Raw genomic sequence first — 17331 nt, 5'->3', positions numbered from 1 at the left:
CTGATAGTTAAAAAAAAAGTTACCAAACAAGGTTGACGGTTAGGTTTAACAGTGATAGTAAAAAAATAAAAAATTCAACTCATGCAAAAGTGTCTTTGTGCAAAAGTGTCTCTGTGCAAAAGTGTCTCTGTGCAAAAGTGTCCCTTTGTGCATATTTAAAACTTACCAATATGTTGTGCAGATTTTGAGTAAATATAATTTTATCATAGAAATTAGAAGTAGCAAAAAATCTAAAATTTATTTAACTACTTTAAAGTGATCTATAAGATCTGAAAAAAATATTATTTAGCCCAATCCAAACCTTAATTAAAAATTTGTACCCAGCCAGATCCCAATCTCATTTTGTAATCAATATAAATCTCTTAAATTTTTCTGTCATATTTAGTGTAATTTCAAAACTTCCCTAGTATACGCTTACAATCATAAACTCCATAATGTCTAGTGTAAGTTTCGAAACCTGAAACATGTTTTTTACCTTTGTTGCAGAAAAAAAGTAAAACATTTAAAGTATATTCAGTGACCTACCGGATTTTCAAATAGAATCTGACAGGATGCTGATATTTTTTCAAATTAATATCTGGCCAAATCCAAATTTTATTTAGAAATTAGTATCTGGCCGAGTCTGGATCCAAATCTCATTTTGAAATTAGGATTTGTCCGGATCAAAATCCAAATCTAAAAAGGCATTATCCGTCTCGATCCAAATCTGAATACTAAGATCTGGTAGATCACTACTCTTTTATTCTGTGTTTTATAATCTAATCTTAAAAAAGAAAATAAATTTAAACTTAAAAATGTTGAAATCCTTTTACATATTAAAAATGAATAAAAATGTGTTGCTATCTTGTTACATAATTAGATATATTAGTATTTTATGAATTTGATCTATAATAATATTCTTAAGCTGAAGTTATTTTAGTGTTTTTCTTAAATAAAAAGTTTTAAAAATTGAATACTAGTTCCATTAAATATTTTGTCTTAGTTTTTTATCCTAAAGAATAAATTTTTATACATAAAGAATGAATGTGGTGTACACATACGTAGTACTTTGTTCCATAACATTTTTTACCTACATTTACAGAACAAGTTTGCATTTATGTATAATTAAATGATAATTTTTTGAAATAAAGCTTTGATAACTGACAATGTGTCAAGAATTAAATAATTAAAATTTTGCAGAATGAAATTAGGTTTGTTTTATTTTTTTAGTGTTTGTGTACACTCAATTTTGTTTTTCTCAGTTTTTGACATATACTTCACCTCTCCTATCATACATGGTGTTAACCAAGTTCAACCAGAAAACTCATCACCAGCATCTCGTCTTGTTTTGTTTGTTGCAGATGGTTTAAGAGCTGATAAATTTTATGAAGCTGATGAGACAACAGGGAAATACAGAAATCCATATTTAAGGTTTTTTGTTTCAAACTAACGTACTTAATTTTATAATAAAGATAATAGTAGTTTTTTATACTTGACAGTATAATACATGACACAAATAAACTAGAGCCCATTAAATATCAACTCTATAACTGCAAATAAACCACTTTGCCTTATGATATAATATAAATACTGTTTGTTGTTTTATAACCACAAGTCTTTTTGGTTGTGATTGAATGAGAAATTTTAATGATAATATATTGTCTTAATTTACAACGATAACAATATTATGTTTCAAGTATTGTAGTTAAAACTTTTTAACTTAACAACAAATAGTTTTAAATTTTATGAAAATTTAATATCAAGGCTTTGAAGTTAATGAATTTTATTTGCTTTTATAACAACTTAAATATATTTTAAAGTCAAAGTATAAGCAAGTTTAATAATAAACTTGTATTTATATATAACTAAAAGATTGTATGCATTCAGATCATTGATACAAAGTGGAAAAAGTAGTTGGGGAGTTTCTCACACTAGAATGCCTACTGAATCTCGCCCTGGTCATGTAGCCTTAATTGCTGGTTTTTATGAAGATGTCAGTGCTATCACCAAAGGTTAATAATGTAGATTTAAAAATGTGCCTTTTTTGCCCAAAAGTAGTTTAAAAATAATTAAAGCTAACTTGATATTATTTAGGTTGGAAAGAAAATCCAGTAGAGTTTGACAGCGTTTTTAATCAAAGCAGAATGACTTTTTCATGGGGTAGTCCTGACATACTACCTATGTTTGCTAAAGGTCAGATTTTTAAAGTTAATTTTTGCTTAAATAGAACTTAATTTTCCTAATGCAAGAAAACATAACTGACTTTTACTGTGTGTATATTTTTTAAAAGCACATTAACTAAAAGTTAACATTTTTATAGCTATAATTTTCTGATACAAAACAGATTTGAAGACAGTTTTATTTTTAAAAAAGGGTTCAATTTTATTTCCGCTTACTATTTTTTTCACTATATATGATAAAGAGTTTTATCGCAGCAAGTTTGAACTTTATTGCATTACTCTAGTTTCTGACAGAAAAAAAGTCAGTATATCAAACAACAACAAAACATATGCATTACTAAATAGTTATTTTGTTCACTTAAATTGTTGAATGTATATTTATAAATTTTTTTTATAAGTAATTTAAATATTGGCTTTGGCTTTTATCAAAAATCTTGCTTTATTTAATACATAATTTTATTTTTATTTTTTGAATATAAAATGTCTTGTTACTTTTTAAGTTTTTGTGTGGATTTAGTTAAATCAATTTTAGTATTTCAATATTTCGTGAACGTTTGTATTTTCTGTTGTTAAAGTCAAGTTTTATTTATATTTTAAAAACTATTTACACCAGTGGTTCTCAAGATCTTCAAAAATGCAAAAAATGATTGACTGAAAAAACACCTGTGCACTGCACACTTTTTTACTTCACATACTTATATGTGAAAAATTAGTGATTTAAGTTGTTTTTGTTGGAAATTAACATATCAAGACAATTATATAACTATTGGTGAGTATATATAATGAGTGGGAGTTGCTTGCAAATGACCACGCCAAATAGTGATCTACTGCATACAAAAGACTGAAAGAAAGGGAAAAACTATACTTTAAGAAACGGAAGCAGACGAAGAAATGAGAAACAAAATGTACTTTGTTTAATTAATTTTCTGAATTCAATTTTGTTCATTTATATTAATTTATGTTTGATCAATATTTATTTATTTGTTGCATCATTGTGTTTATAATATATCATTATTATAAATTCTTCTTATATGTACATTACGCATAGCAATTTTTGGCTGGTAGTGGGCCTATTATACAATTATTAATAATAGTTTTTGTAAGTAGATAAAATTAAATATTCACTAGCTTTAAAATTGCTTTGCTCTGTAAAATATTTTCCATGCACTTTTCTGTGCACATTAAAGGAAGCACCTATGTACACAATAAACTAACCGTATATACAAACAGTTAATAGCTAGTTAATCAAAAAATATGCAGTTGTTGTTTTATACTAAAAATTATTTAGTTTATTAGTTCTTAAACTGTTGTGAGCTCTACTTGTGAGGTATAAAAGTATTACTAAAAGGTTAAAAACAAAGAAGTGATATATTGATGAAGTCCGTTAATAAGACTTATAAATGATTAAGTGTTGTTTGAAATAGAAAAGCTCAGTATTTAATCTGCTGAATAGATTGTTGTTTATTAATGTTTTTTTGGTAAATTATCGCGTGAGCATGTTTTAAACAAATTAGATAGAGAAAAACTGAAAACAATTCAAATGTTAGTTTCTAGTCTTTAATTTTTTTTAAATTTATATAAAGTATTAAAATTTATACATACTTAATTCATTTTCAAGTGACTTTGAACTTATATAAATTATAATATTTTTTTAATAAAAATTTCAAGGATCTTACAAATCTTTAAGACCAAAATCATAACAGGTGCAACAGGAAATCACGTTCATACAAGCAGCTACCCAGCAGAATTTGAAAGTTTCGATGGTAATGCAGACTATTTAGATGATTGGGTTTTTAATAAAGTGCAGGAATTTTTAGTTGATGCACGCAATAATGAAACCCTGTACAGTCAACTTCGCCAAGATAAAGTCGTTTTTTTTCTTCATTTACTTGGCATAGATACTAACGGCCACGCTTTCAACCCTACGTCACCGTGAGCATCTTACGTTTTTTAACAAAGTTGTAAATAATTTTATAGTATTTATTTTAATAAGAAATTTCAGAAATATGATATTGAATTTTTTTTTATTACATTGCAATAACACTTTTGCTGTCTAATGTTTCTATATGAGATTTATTAAAAATTATAGTTTTTAACTTGAACTAAAAATATATTTTTATTTTGTTAGGTTTACTATAATTTATAACTCTTGATCGTTTAAAAATCAATAGTTTAAAACTTCATTTTTACTCCATCATATAAACTCGATTACTTTAATTTTGATCATTTGAAAATTGATAATTTAAAATTTTACTTTTCAGACTTTTTCTTTTCATACGTTTAATTTTTTTCAACTATAATTTGATTTAATTAAGATTAAATTTTAAATTCAGTTTAATTAACGTTTAATTTATATGGTAAATGAAAATTTTGTTTTGTTATATTACTTTTATTGTTATTTTTAATTCAACTAATACTAACTTATAAATTATAAAAACATTAAAGTTTGTACTAAACTATAATTTGTTTATGTAAAAAAGTGAAACACTTTCGCTTGGAAAAAACACTAAAAAGTTGCAGTTTAAAAATCTTTAGAGCAAACTATTTTCTTTCAAAATTATAATTTTGTTAAATAATTAGTTGGTTAGGAAATAAACAAACAAGTTAAATCTAAAATTAATAATTATTCGTTTTAAAATATTTAATCTTAATAAGAAACTAATTTAAAACTATTTAAAGTTATTATAAGCTGAACAAATATCAATAAAACTATTTCATAATAAATTAATAACAATTAATTAAAATTAAATCAAGAGTGTAGATGGTCAAGTTAGAAAAGTGAAAGTTTAGAATGATTAAACTTGAACTGATATTATAAAGTTTGAAATGATAAAATTTGAATTGATAAAGTTTAAAATACTCAAGTTTAAAGAGATCTAGTTTAAATTGATTGCTAGTAATAAATTATATGCTCCAGCTCCAAGTAAGGCATTGATTTAAATTTTTTCTGGAAAACTTAAAAAAATTAGTTTAAACAAGAACTAGATTTTACATATTTCACTTAAGGATATAGGGAGTTTTAATAAGAGTTTCTTTACAAAAATGAACCGTGTCTAGAATAAGGTAAGATTATTAATAAAGACTTAAAAAATGAATTTTTTTTTTCTAAGCAATTTGACATTATTTTTGTTTAACTTGAATGAATATACTACAACGAAACATAAAAATAAAAAAGTACTCAAAAAAAAAACTACTTTTAAATGCATAAACAAATTTACTTAAACAAAATATGGATCACTTTTTGCAAATTAAATTAAAAAACTTTCATCTTTATAACAGAGAGTATTTAAACAACATTAAGTCAGTTGATGCGGGAGTTAAAAAAATTGTGCAACTCTTTGATGATTTTTACAATGACAGTAAAACTGCATACGTCTTTACTGCTGACCATGGAATGACAGATTGGGGTAAAAATATATTCTCATAGTAATTCTAAAACTTATGCTTTATCATTAGTGTTTTTGCAGTAAAGTAATCCTATATATCAAAATAATTTTTATAACTCTTGTAAAACGAGAAGTTCATAAAAACATTTTGCAGTAGTTTTTATATTGAAAAATATTTATAGAAAATTCCGACAGCTACTGAGTTTCTCCTCGAATTCTGAGGGTGATGAAACTCTGTAAGTGTCAGAACTTTTCGATAAATATTTTTTGCTACATGAATTAAATTAATTCCTTTGTTAAATCTGTTTCAACTCCGTATTTAAAATTTAGTATTTTTACAAAATTTTATTTAATATGAGTATTTTTATTAAATTTTTAAGCTATTAAGCAATTTTTAAGTTAAGCATATAAAAAAAAAATGACAGGTTGTAAAAAATATTTTTTATTTACTTTAGTTTGCTTTTGTTACCTCTATTTTAATTTAAATTAATTTTTTTTTATAATAATGAAATACGACAATCAAAATTTTAGGATCTCATGGGGCTGGTCTTCCCTCTGAAACTCTAACGCCTCTGGTGGCTTGGGGAAGTGGAGTTGCTACTAATGCAAATTGTGGTGGTAAACTAACCTCTCAAGAAGTTTTTCAGACAAAGTGAGCACTAACTAAATATGACATTTATAGAAATAGAATTCTTTTGCATTTTAAGCTGTAATTTTTAATTGTTTAATTTTTTTGTTTAACAAATGGAAGTTTACAAAAAAAGTAAATCTTAAGGCACTTTTTTTAAGCAATTTAAGTCGTTTAACAAAAGTTCTCTGAATCAGTAAGTATTGGTTTAAATAAGTTTTTATTTATTTATGTTAAAAGGTTTTCTATTATTCTTATATTGAAAATAAGCACTGTTTAACTAAAAAAAAAAAAAAAAAAACATCTGTTATAAATAAAATCTTATGATTTTTTTCTACACAAAATATTAATTGTTTTTACTTTAAAGAATTCACTACCGTTTTTAAAAAGTTTTTATTGTATATAAGTTTGATCTAATAAACGGTTTTCATTTACCATTACAAATAATGAAAACTTAAAAAACTTACTCCTTCAAAAATAGACCATACGCAGAAAAACTGGAAGAATCATTAAAACTCAGTAGCTGTCTTTAGCTTTTTTTATTAAAAAAGACCTTTTAGTTGTTTTGTTTCGTTATTTCCCTACCTACTTTAAGATTTATGAAGGAGATGTTTATAAAGAAGTTAAACTTAAGCTTTAGAAACATCTAGGCAGTGAATTGAATATAAATTCAAGTTAATAAAAAAAAATACTTTAGATTGTTATGTAGGGTTTGCAAAAAAATATTTTGGAAAGTGTTCAGTAGACTGGACATCCTATTATTTTTATTCATGAAAAGCTCTTAATCTCATTGATTATATTTTTCCCATGTGAAAATATGCAACTCAATTCTTTTAAAGCTAGTATCTTTAGTAATTTTAAAACATAGTCCATAAAAAAAAAGTAAAACAAATAAATTGTCTATTTCCTTGTTATTTTTCTTTAATTAAAAAGTTTAAACATAACTGACTCATTTTCGAAAAAAGTTTATTTATTAATTTCGTTTAGCTCTCTTCAGAATAACATTGCTAAAAACTATGAATATTGTAGAGTAATTTTAGTTATATATAATGAATTTGAAAAGTCTAACAAAAAATAGTTACGTCATAAAGTATAAAAGTCTGTTTAGAAAAAGTTTGAAAAATAGAATAGAGCTGTACTGAACTAACTTGAAGTAATTTATAAGACAAAATTGCTAAAACAAAAACACTTAAAATAGTAGAAATTTTTACCTTAAACTAAATTAAATAAAAAGCACATTAAAAATACGACAATAACGACAACAAAAAATAATACTACTACTAAAGACCCTATTTGTAAAGTTTTAAATTGTAAAAATCTCTTTGTTTGCAAATTTTTGGCTCGCGAGATCTAATAAACAGAGATTCTAGAACTGAAAGATGGTAGGTGTTTCTAGCTCGGGATAGGATGTTATTTTTCATTAAAAAAAAGCTGTTGTTATATAACTATTTGGTTTGATTAATAAAAATTGCTCAATTTTCACACTAAAGAGCTTATTAAAATTATAATAATAAAAGTGCGAATTAACTTTTCTATTTATTAGCAGGTTTCAGTTTGAAAAATTTGGACCTAATCAAATATCAATAAAATAGTAAACTGAACTATACAATGTTGTTTATGTAATAAGAATTAAAACCTGTTCATGCATGAAAATATAAACAAAACTAAGATTTTCACACTCAAAACTTTCAAATTTTTAATGTACAGTTAGGTAAAATATGTACTAGTTTAAAAAATCGAATAAATTCAACGAGTCAAAATATTAATCAAATAAAAATTTATCAAAAATGTTCTCCTAAAATTCTTTAACTTAAATCAAGTATCAACAAAACTCTAAAATCAATGAAAAAGTCAAAAAAATGTTTTGTACTAGTATTTATAGTTATAAAAGTATTATCTTCTTTACAGTTTGAAATTTGTTCCTGTGTCTGCATGAGTTCATTAAATCTGTTCTTTTGTTGTTGCAGTTCGTGTCGGATTCGAGTATTAATAGGCTTTCTTTTAAGCAAAACCTGCATGTTTCTGTTCCTGATTAGGTTTTTTTTTAATTTTTTTAGTAATTTCCAAATTAGTTTGTAGTTCTTGTTTTCATTTTTCATTTTGTGTATTAGTTTTTAAAGTTCAGTGGCTTGTTTGTACTTTAGTCAATTTCTGTTATCTTGTTTACTATTGATTGTAATTTTTTGTGTTGCTATTCGTTTTTTAGTTAATTTGCACTTAGTCCGATGTATATTTATGATTCGTTTTCTGCTCCAATTGTTGCTTGGTAAATAACGTTTTCTACCCTATATTTACCTTATTCTAGGGGGAATGTTTATCTATTTTTACAGTTGCATGATTCATCTTTGTTTTCTTTATTGCTATTTATCAGTTTTTTGTTATGGTTTAAAAAAAAGTTTTTAGAAACTTAAAAACGATACTTAAAAAAAAGGTTTTAGTCAAAAGTTAGCTTTGCACAGTGGGCTGAAAACGGGGATCAAGCGGCCATTGACATAAAACTGTCATAAAAAGCAGTATAATACAGTTTAAAGTTACATTTAGTGTTACAATGACTAATGTTTGTTTTTATTTAAAAATAGTTAAAATTTTAATTTCTAATAAAACTTTTAAGAAAGAAACTTAGAAAAAGAAAATAATAATTGGCTACCTCAAGAGAGTCACATTTACTCCCATTTTAGTTTAAATATGAATGAATTTTCAATATCAAGCCGGGTGAAACTATACTCTAAATACAGTTTATTTTTAATTTAAGGCTGTTCTGTGTATATCAAAGTTTGTACTATTAATAACGTTACATTTGTACTAGTTTATAAAAAGAAAAAAAACCGTAAACATTTTGAACAATAAAAACTTTTATTCGTTGTAAAACAGTGCAAAAAACAAAATAATTTAGCCTGTGATTAAAAAAAAGTACTTAAAATTTACTAGAAAATATAAGTCAAACAGTAAGTTCTTAAAACTTCTTTAAAATTAAGTTTCTAAAATAAATAAAACACTCTATTCAGTAGCACAAATCATATGTAACAACGTTTCCCATTCTGAACTACATGATGAAATTTTTTCATCTAGCTGCAAACAACTTCGCGCAGTATGTCCAACTTCTTTACAATAAGTGCAATTCAGTCTGTCTAAAGTGTTGTTAACATCGTAGTCACTCTTGTCCCATAATCGATTTAAATGTTCATACTGAGAAGTTTTCCTTGAAAAGTTCATCCTGTACTGTCTTAGAAACTTGTTTTAGCTACCAATCCACTTTCGGTGTAATTTAGCAAACCTCTACCGTTGTTTTGGTCAACTAGATCAGCACTATGTGCAAGAACAGTATGCGCAGTTGGTGTAAAGCGAATCCATTTAACCGACATGACCTTAATGCTCATTGTTTTTTGACATAAATCTGAGTATTTCTCTACATTAATCTTTCTGTTAGAATTTATGAGGCATAAAATAATGGAAACATACAAAATAATTTTGTCAATGTTTTCTTTTAAACTAACATCAGAAATATGCTTCGTCAGCAGAGTCCTATTATTGGTGTTTAGCAAAGTTTTGACTACGTTACCTGTTGTAGAAGTTCCACCATGGCCTGTGGGATCCGGTTTTTCAAGAGCAACATTAATTTCTTCTTCTACACATTTCTGAATTTTTCTTTTTGACTCAATAAAATTATTTACACCTTGACTTTTAGATATTCCTTCAAACTTCGATTCTGACCAATTAAAATGTCCAGCCACAGCATGATAACATATTTTATAGATCCATCCGAAAACTCTGAGTTAACTGTGAAGCGGATGTAAAGACAAGTGCTCTTCATTTGTAATTGGTTCCTTAGTTACTCCCTGTCTAACCTTATAGTCATACTGCTAGGTTTAAATAAGTTATAGCAATAAATCTACAAAAAATATATTAGTTTTAATCAGATGCAATACTCTGGCTATCTTGTATCATAAATAAAAACACTACTTTTACAAAAACTACTATAATAACTTCAGTACTACAAAACCTTAAATTTGCTAAAATAGTAAAAAAAAAACTATTTTAATAACTAAAACATATGCTAAGCTACCATGTTTTGACCAATACTAACTGTTCTCATCATTCTTGGAGCTTAAATGATCTGTAAACAAAAGTAAGTGAATCTATACACATTAAGAACCTTCTAGAACATACAAAATGGTCTTTTTTGTCATAGTGAAAAACCAGGGATAGGATATTATATCAAATTTTTTAATAGAAATATCGCTTGTAAAAACCTAAAAAAAAGTTATATTCCAAATGATAGATTTGTCTGTAAATTTTTATATAGAATCCTTGTCATTTTTACTAAATTATAAGAAAAAAAATTATGTTGGTTGTATGGTGGCGAATTGAGAAAAATAACCCTAAAGAATACCCTAAATTGCCAGAAAATCATCACGATAATAGAAGATTTTTGACGAGAATAGAAGAATTTTTAAATGAGAAATAATATACTTTTACATTTAAATATTCAAAGAATTTTGACTTTTTTCAATTAACACTAAACCAAAGAAATGAAAAAACTTAAAAAAAAGTATTTGTATAAAAGCTTTTAAGGTGTTTTTTAACAGTAGATGTAGACCTTAATTTTGACAAAAATTTAAGCATTTTTCGAGGCTTTTTTAAACTAAAAAAAGCAAACTTTGGCCACATTTAAGCTTACATAACTTTTAGTATACTTTAAGCAGAACAGAAATAAACCCAGTTTTTAAAAGACGAAACTCCGCTCTAAACAACTAAATAAAAATCTTGCTTTAACTGTTTTGTCGCAAAAATAGTCAATGGCCACTTGCCAGCCCACTGTGCTTTGGTTGCCCGTTTATTCTTACAACAGAGTAAGCTTTTATTAGTATTTTGACAGATAAATGCCTACTTAATGATTATTTAAAAAAAAAATGATTATGGAGTTCTGCTATTTTTTATTATAATATGGTAATACTTGTGTTATATCATGCACTTTATCGATGTAACTTTCTTGCTTAAGCGTTCAAATTACACATCAAATTAAAAAAAATTATTATCAAAAAATCGTTTTACTCGTTTAAAATACTTTGAACGAGATCCCAAGTTAATTAATAAAGTCTTATTCAAATATAAAAGTTTGAAGTTAAATTATTATTTTTATTTTAAAGTTAACAACTATTTTTATTTTCTCAGAAATACAAAGTACACAAGTATTCAAACAATAACAGTTATGTAAAAATAAACAGTTAGAACAAGTTGGTTAAAGAACTAAAAAATAAAGATTGCATAAAATTAATAAATATTATTATTTATTTTGAAAACTTTAATTTCTCATATTGTTTTAGCCTTCTATTATTCAGATAAAGCATTAATTTAGTTGTTATCTTGTTACCTTTTGAGCTAGTTTTTTAAACAAAAGAACTGATAAATATGATTGAAGCGTTATGTTTTATTCATAAACTCTATTATTCTTATCGTTTATAAACAGGTCATGGGGTCTTTCTCCAAACCAAAGATGTGACGTAAATCAAGCTGATGTGGCCCCACTAATGTCATCTCTTGCTGGAATTTCCGTTCCTGTCAATAGCGTCGGTGTTTTACCAATTGACTACGTCAGTAATGACATCATTACAAAAGCCCAGTTGTTGCTTAGCAATGCAAGACAGATCAGTGCTCAGTATATTGCAAGTTTTTCCCAGGCAAAACAAAAGTCTATATTTTTCAAACAGTTTGGTTAGTTAATATTTGTTTTTGAACATTGTTAAACTAAAATACAAATGTTTTTTAAAATATGTTTTCAAAAATATAAATTTTGAAATTAAGAGGGTGGCCAAACCTTGAGTCCTGGAAAAACTTGGAGTTTGAAAATATAGGCTAAAAAAAGCTGGAAAAACCTGGAGTTTGAATATTTTGAAAAGAAAAATCTGCAATTTTGAAAATCACTAAAACATCTGGAATTTTTAAGTTTTTACATGTTAAGTAGTAAAATTTTAGTTTGACACTAAAAATATATCATATAGATAAAATTGTTTTGTCATCATCAAATTTTTTTATTATTAAAAAGCACATTTAATTAGCTTAACATTATCTTTTCAATTTTTTTTTAATAATTAACACCGTTTTTTTACTTTAAATTAATTTTAAACCTCAAAGCATGTATTTTAAAAAACCTGAAAGAAATTTCTCAAAGCCAGTAGCCACCCTGAATTAAATAAAATTATTAAAGTTAGTAATAAAGTTAAAAAAAAATACTAAAAAAATAAAAGTAAAAAGTTTGTTAAAATGTAATTAAACTTTAAATAAGAATAAATAACAGGACCATTACCACCCAGCGAAGTGATTGACTTACAGCGGAAAGCAAGAGATCAAATTTTAATGGGAAACGGAGCAGAAAGTTTAGCCTTGAGCCAGTTACTAATAAAACTATCGTTAGAGGGACTCAAATATTACCACACTTACCACAGAACCCTTCTTTACTGCTCGATCACTGCTTCGTACCTTGGTTGGATTGCTGTGACTATGATTATGCTGGTGCGCCAGAGTAAGCTTATTATCGAAGAAACTTACAGAAACAAGCAACTCAAGCCTTCACGCTTAAATAAATTTGTTTCATTGATGATTAAGTTCGCCGCTATTTTTACATTTATTGGGCTATGGTGGATTGATGTGAAGTTTTCTTACTACATTTACTGCTTACTGCCTTACGTCATTTGGTTTTTTGTGTTCAAGCAGAGGTTTTGTCTTGTTGAAGCAGCTACGATCACACTATACATGCCCGGCCTACTAAAGTCTGTCTCCTGGTGTGCTTTTATTTCGATTATCGGAGTTTTTTGCCTGGTTGCATCTTTTTTTTACAGGTTGAATTACAAAATACATTTTTGTAAGTTAAAACTGTAGCTGCTTGTGAATTTCGATAAAGTTTCAAACATTTATGAAAACTTAATCACATAAATTGTTGTAAGTTTTGTACTTTTTTTATGCGTATAGACTTAATGTTCTTAGAAGTGCTTATAAATGTTAATAACTCTTTTTATAAACAGGTGGTTTCTCACGATCATGCTCTTGTGTTCCACTCTCACTTTTAAGCACAGGAATTGGTTTGTTATTTGCGTGGTTATCTCACTCTTTCCTCTTTTTCCAACTGTAGGCAGGTCTCCTGATATGAGACTAGTTGTTTTTGGAGGAATCGTTGGAGCTCTATTTTCCCTACAATGCTTCAATAAATTTTTATTAAAAGTGAGAATGTCTCCAAAGTCTGCAACTTTTTGGGTTGTTTCTTTTCCCTTCTTATGCAGCCTGATTCGGCCTTTCTCAATGATCTTCCACCAAGTTTGCTGGAAATTTGTTTATAATTTCTTTGCTTAGTTTTAAAGTAATGTTATTTAATTTAAGAAAAGTTTTTTAAAAGTAAACCTTACAAAATGTTTAAAAAACGGTAAAATATCATTTAAGCAAGTGTAAAAGTTTTCAATGATTTACCTTTACGATTTTGACAATCAGTAATGCAAAAACTTCACACAGGTACCGGTAATGGTGCATGTTGTTTCATGGTGCACGCTTGTAGCGTCATGGGTACTACCGTCCATGTACGAAAGCCACCACCGCCTGCCCTCCCTGCTGACCTGCCACATGTCCTTCTACTTGCTCACCTGCCTCTCCTATGACGCTCTGTTTATCGCTCTCTTTTGCTATCTCATACACCAGTGGATCACCTGTGAAAACTTGCAAGTTAGTTGTCAGAATCATATCTTAGCTTTTAAGTTCACTAGCTTTTTTTTAACTCATGATAGATTTGAAATAGTCTTGTGTTTAGTAAACTAATTAATTTTATAAATTCTGTAAGACTAAGAGTTTAAAATCTATCAGTAAAATTATCTATTTAGTTTGAGTTTCTTAATTTACTTTGATTAAAATTACTATTTAACTACCTGTTATTTAATTAATTAAATCTATTTTTAAGTTTGCAAGAGGTATAAACAAAATTAAATGATAAATTTTAAATTACTCAATACTTCTTTCATTAAGCATTGAAACAAAGTTATCGTGTACATAACTTTTTAAAACACGGTTATGGTCTTTTTTTTGTTATTTTACAAAGTTTAAACTTTAGGTTAATATACTGGAGAAACATACAAGGAACTTAAGCTGTATGACTTAATGTAGTAAAAATTATTTTTAAAAAATGTGACAGGCCAAAAAAGTCAAGGAAGAGCAGTTTAAACTCGTTGAAAATGCAGATGAAAAAATTCAAAATTATTTACAAGCTGAATCTGAAGATATCAACAGTATAATTTCAGGTTATAACTAAGAAAAGTTTAAATACATACTTAAATAAATCATTGCTAATAATAAAATTTGTTTAAATTTTCAATTATATAGAATTGCATTTGAACACATTGATTATTTAACTATTAGGTTAAAAGTTCTTTTTAAGAATTTATTATACTTTTTGTTATAATCTCAAAAAAATTACGAAAAAGCTAGCAACAAACATTGAAACTTATACAGCTAGCAAGCATAGAAGTTACGTTGTACAAACGGTCAGAAGAAGTTTTATTTTCATTTTCTTGTTAGTGTTGGCATTTTTTGGAGTCGGAAACATTGCCAGTATCAACAGTTTTGATGTCAAAGTCGTTCTTCCTTTTGTTACTGTTTTCAGTCCTTTTGTTATGGGTCCATTGCTAGCTTATAAAGCTAGTTTTTTGTTATGTTTCCGGTTGATTATATAACGATTTTGTTTTTAAACTAAATGCTTGATATAGTAGTTTAGTAAAAACACTAGTCTGAGAAAATCTTGAGCTTAATTTTTTTTTTTAAACTAAAATTTGTTTAGTACAATTAAAAAATACTTTTAGTATGAAGACTACCAACATAAACTTATATAAAATTAGTAATTCAGATAAAACTGTAAACATTAGTTAAGTTTCTTAAATATATTGAAAATTTTATTGCAGGTGTTACTACCCAACTTGCTTATAGCTTCATCTCTATACAGCATCACTTCAACAAACAAAAGCAAGTCTCAAATAAATCAGCTCTGCTTTCTTACACTTATTTACTCTGATCTCATGGCGTTGTGCTTCTTTTTTTTGGTAAATTCAGAATAAATACGAAATAATTTTTTTGAATGACAACTTTTTTATGATTTCTAACTAAAGTTCGTAATTTTGTAGTTTATACATCTAACTTCCTTACCATGGGTTAATTAAACTTTAAAAAAATTAAATAAACAATACAGTTATAGTTTGTATTACTTAAATCTATTGTATATATATTTTTCTAGGTTCAAGATCATGGTTCTTGGTTGGATATAGGGACGAGTATAAGTCACTACGTCATAGTTTGTACCATGACCTTATCGCTTCTTGTGTTCATCAATGCTGCTCGATTCATGATGACGCACAAAGTATGAAATCATGTCCACTGTACTATAATTTTAAAAATACATTCGGGTGTGCATCTATTTATTTATTCTATACAGAATATTATTCGGTTGAAGTATAGTGAGTTTTTGAATTTTAGTTCAACTAGTTATTATATTTTCAATCTAACTTTTAAAACTTTTTAAAGATGCTTTAGGAAATGAAAAAATAAAATTAAACTGCATTATTTATAAAATTTATAAATTTACGTTTGTGCTAATTGATTTTACTTATCATTATTTTGAAAAAAGTTGACTTAGACCCTCTTTTTTTGAATGTTTTTTTAAATAAAAAAAAACTGTGAACTTTATTTACTTTTGTAATGTATTTGTTATTTCATAATGTTTATTAAATAACTTGAATTAAAAATTTTAAATATGTTATTTAAATATTTTTAAGTTATAAAACTGTATACTTTTAGTAAATGTGCAACATGTTTTTACGTGATATCAATTTCTTAACAAAAAATATAAAGACATGTTAGACAGCCAGTTAAAGTGTCAAGCTGTATGAAATACAATATGTATTATGTAATTAATTGTTTTTAGTTAATTTATAATAATAATTATATTAGTTTTTTCAATTTTATAGTATAATTGCTCTAGACTAGACTATGGTTTTACCAAACTCATCTTCTATATAGCTAATTTTTTAATTAAACGAAGATTTTTTTCTGATTGACTGTTTTGTTAGTTGAATATTAAAAGAAATTAACTATAACTTGTACATTTATATTATTAACAATTTTATTATTATACACATAAATAAATTATATGAGACAATGGAAAAAGTTTCATGTATTGTTTGTAATGTTTTAAAATAATTATTTAGAAGGACCAAAAAGTATAGTATAAATAAACTCAGGAGAGAAATCAAAGCTGTACTTTTTTATTTATTCAGTTTTTTTTTTGCGCAGAGAATAGTTGTACAGACTACTAGTAGTTGCGACAATTTTTTATTTTCTTTAACTATTTTCATTTTTAATTGGCAGATATATATTTTGTAATAAACAGCACATCTTTTTATACCAATCAACATTCGTCTTAGATTTTATTAATTATTGTGCTTACAAAATTAGTCTATTGATCAAAAAAAAATTTTAAGGAAACAGTTTTTTTTTCTTTAATTACTTTAAATCAGAAATTTAAGTTATCAAATAGTAAGCTTATATTTTAAAAACATAAGTTCAAAAAAGTATCCACTAACTTAAACCTTTTCCCTTAAACTATTTATTGCCGACTGTTAATATTACCAAAATGAGGGTGATATGGTTGATTTAAGAAATATTGATAAATTAAAAAATAATAATTCTGTTCTGATTTGTTTCATTTTATGTAAGCTATTTTATTGTGTGACTATCAAATTTTTTTCAATTTTAAAGAATTTTTCCTTTGAAAAGTAGAAGTTTAAAAAAAAAAATTATTGAAAGCTAGAAAGGTGGTACCTTGATTTTAAACTAGGGTTTTTAACTTTTTTATGTAATCTAAAAAAGTCACAAATATTAATCAAGAAAACAGTGTTAGTTAATTTGATAAATGAATAAAAAGATCAATTGAAAAATAAATTTTGAAGCAAATTCTATTTTTGTGTAATTACACAAGGACTTGATTCCAACTGTAAATAAGTAGATTAAAAAGATACATTCAATTGGCAGTTCTTAAACTAAGGGGTTGATTTGACCAACTTTGGAAGTATTGTTTATTGAACGACAAAAAACAACGTTCAAAATATTTGGTCCTAGGACCTATTGCACGAAA

The 17331-nt window shown here is 26.2% G+C and overlaps 1 protein-coding gene across 1 annotated transcript; it reads left to right on the top strand.

The window, feature by feature from the left end:
• Positions 1 to 1180: 1180 nt before the first annotated feature.
• Positions 1181 to 15733, top strand: LOC145839448 (GPI ethanolamine phosphate transferase 1-like). The gene is made up of 14 exons (XM_082947017.1): positions 1181 to 1410; positions 1867 to 1991; positions 2074 to 2172; positions 3863 to 4091; positions 5439 to 5566; positions 6077 to 6197; positions 11641 to 11885; positions 12469 to 13009; positions 13193 to 13481; positions 13674 to 13880; positions 14344 to 14449; positions 14661 to 14845; positions 15107 to 15244; positions 15436 to 15733. The coding sequence occupies exons 1-14, from the start codon at positions 1181 to 1183 to the stop codon at positions 15562 to 15564; spliced, it is 2772 nt and encodes a 923-aa protein (XP_082803143.1). The 3' UTR covers positions 15565 to 15733.
• Positions 15734 to 17331: the final 1598 nt, after the last annotated feature.

The sequence above is a fragment of the Thalia democratica genome, chromosome 6, assembly GCF_965202585.1.
Source record: "Thalia democratica chromosome 6, ktThaDemo2.hap1.1, whole genome shotgun sequence".
Lineage (NCBI taxonomy): Eukaryota > Metazoa > Chordata > Thaliacea > Salpida > Salpidae > Thalia > Thalia democratica.
This window is presented reverse-complemented; position numbering and strand designations above follow the sequence as displayed.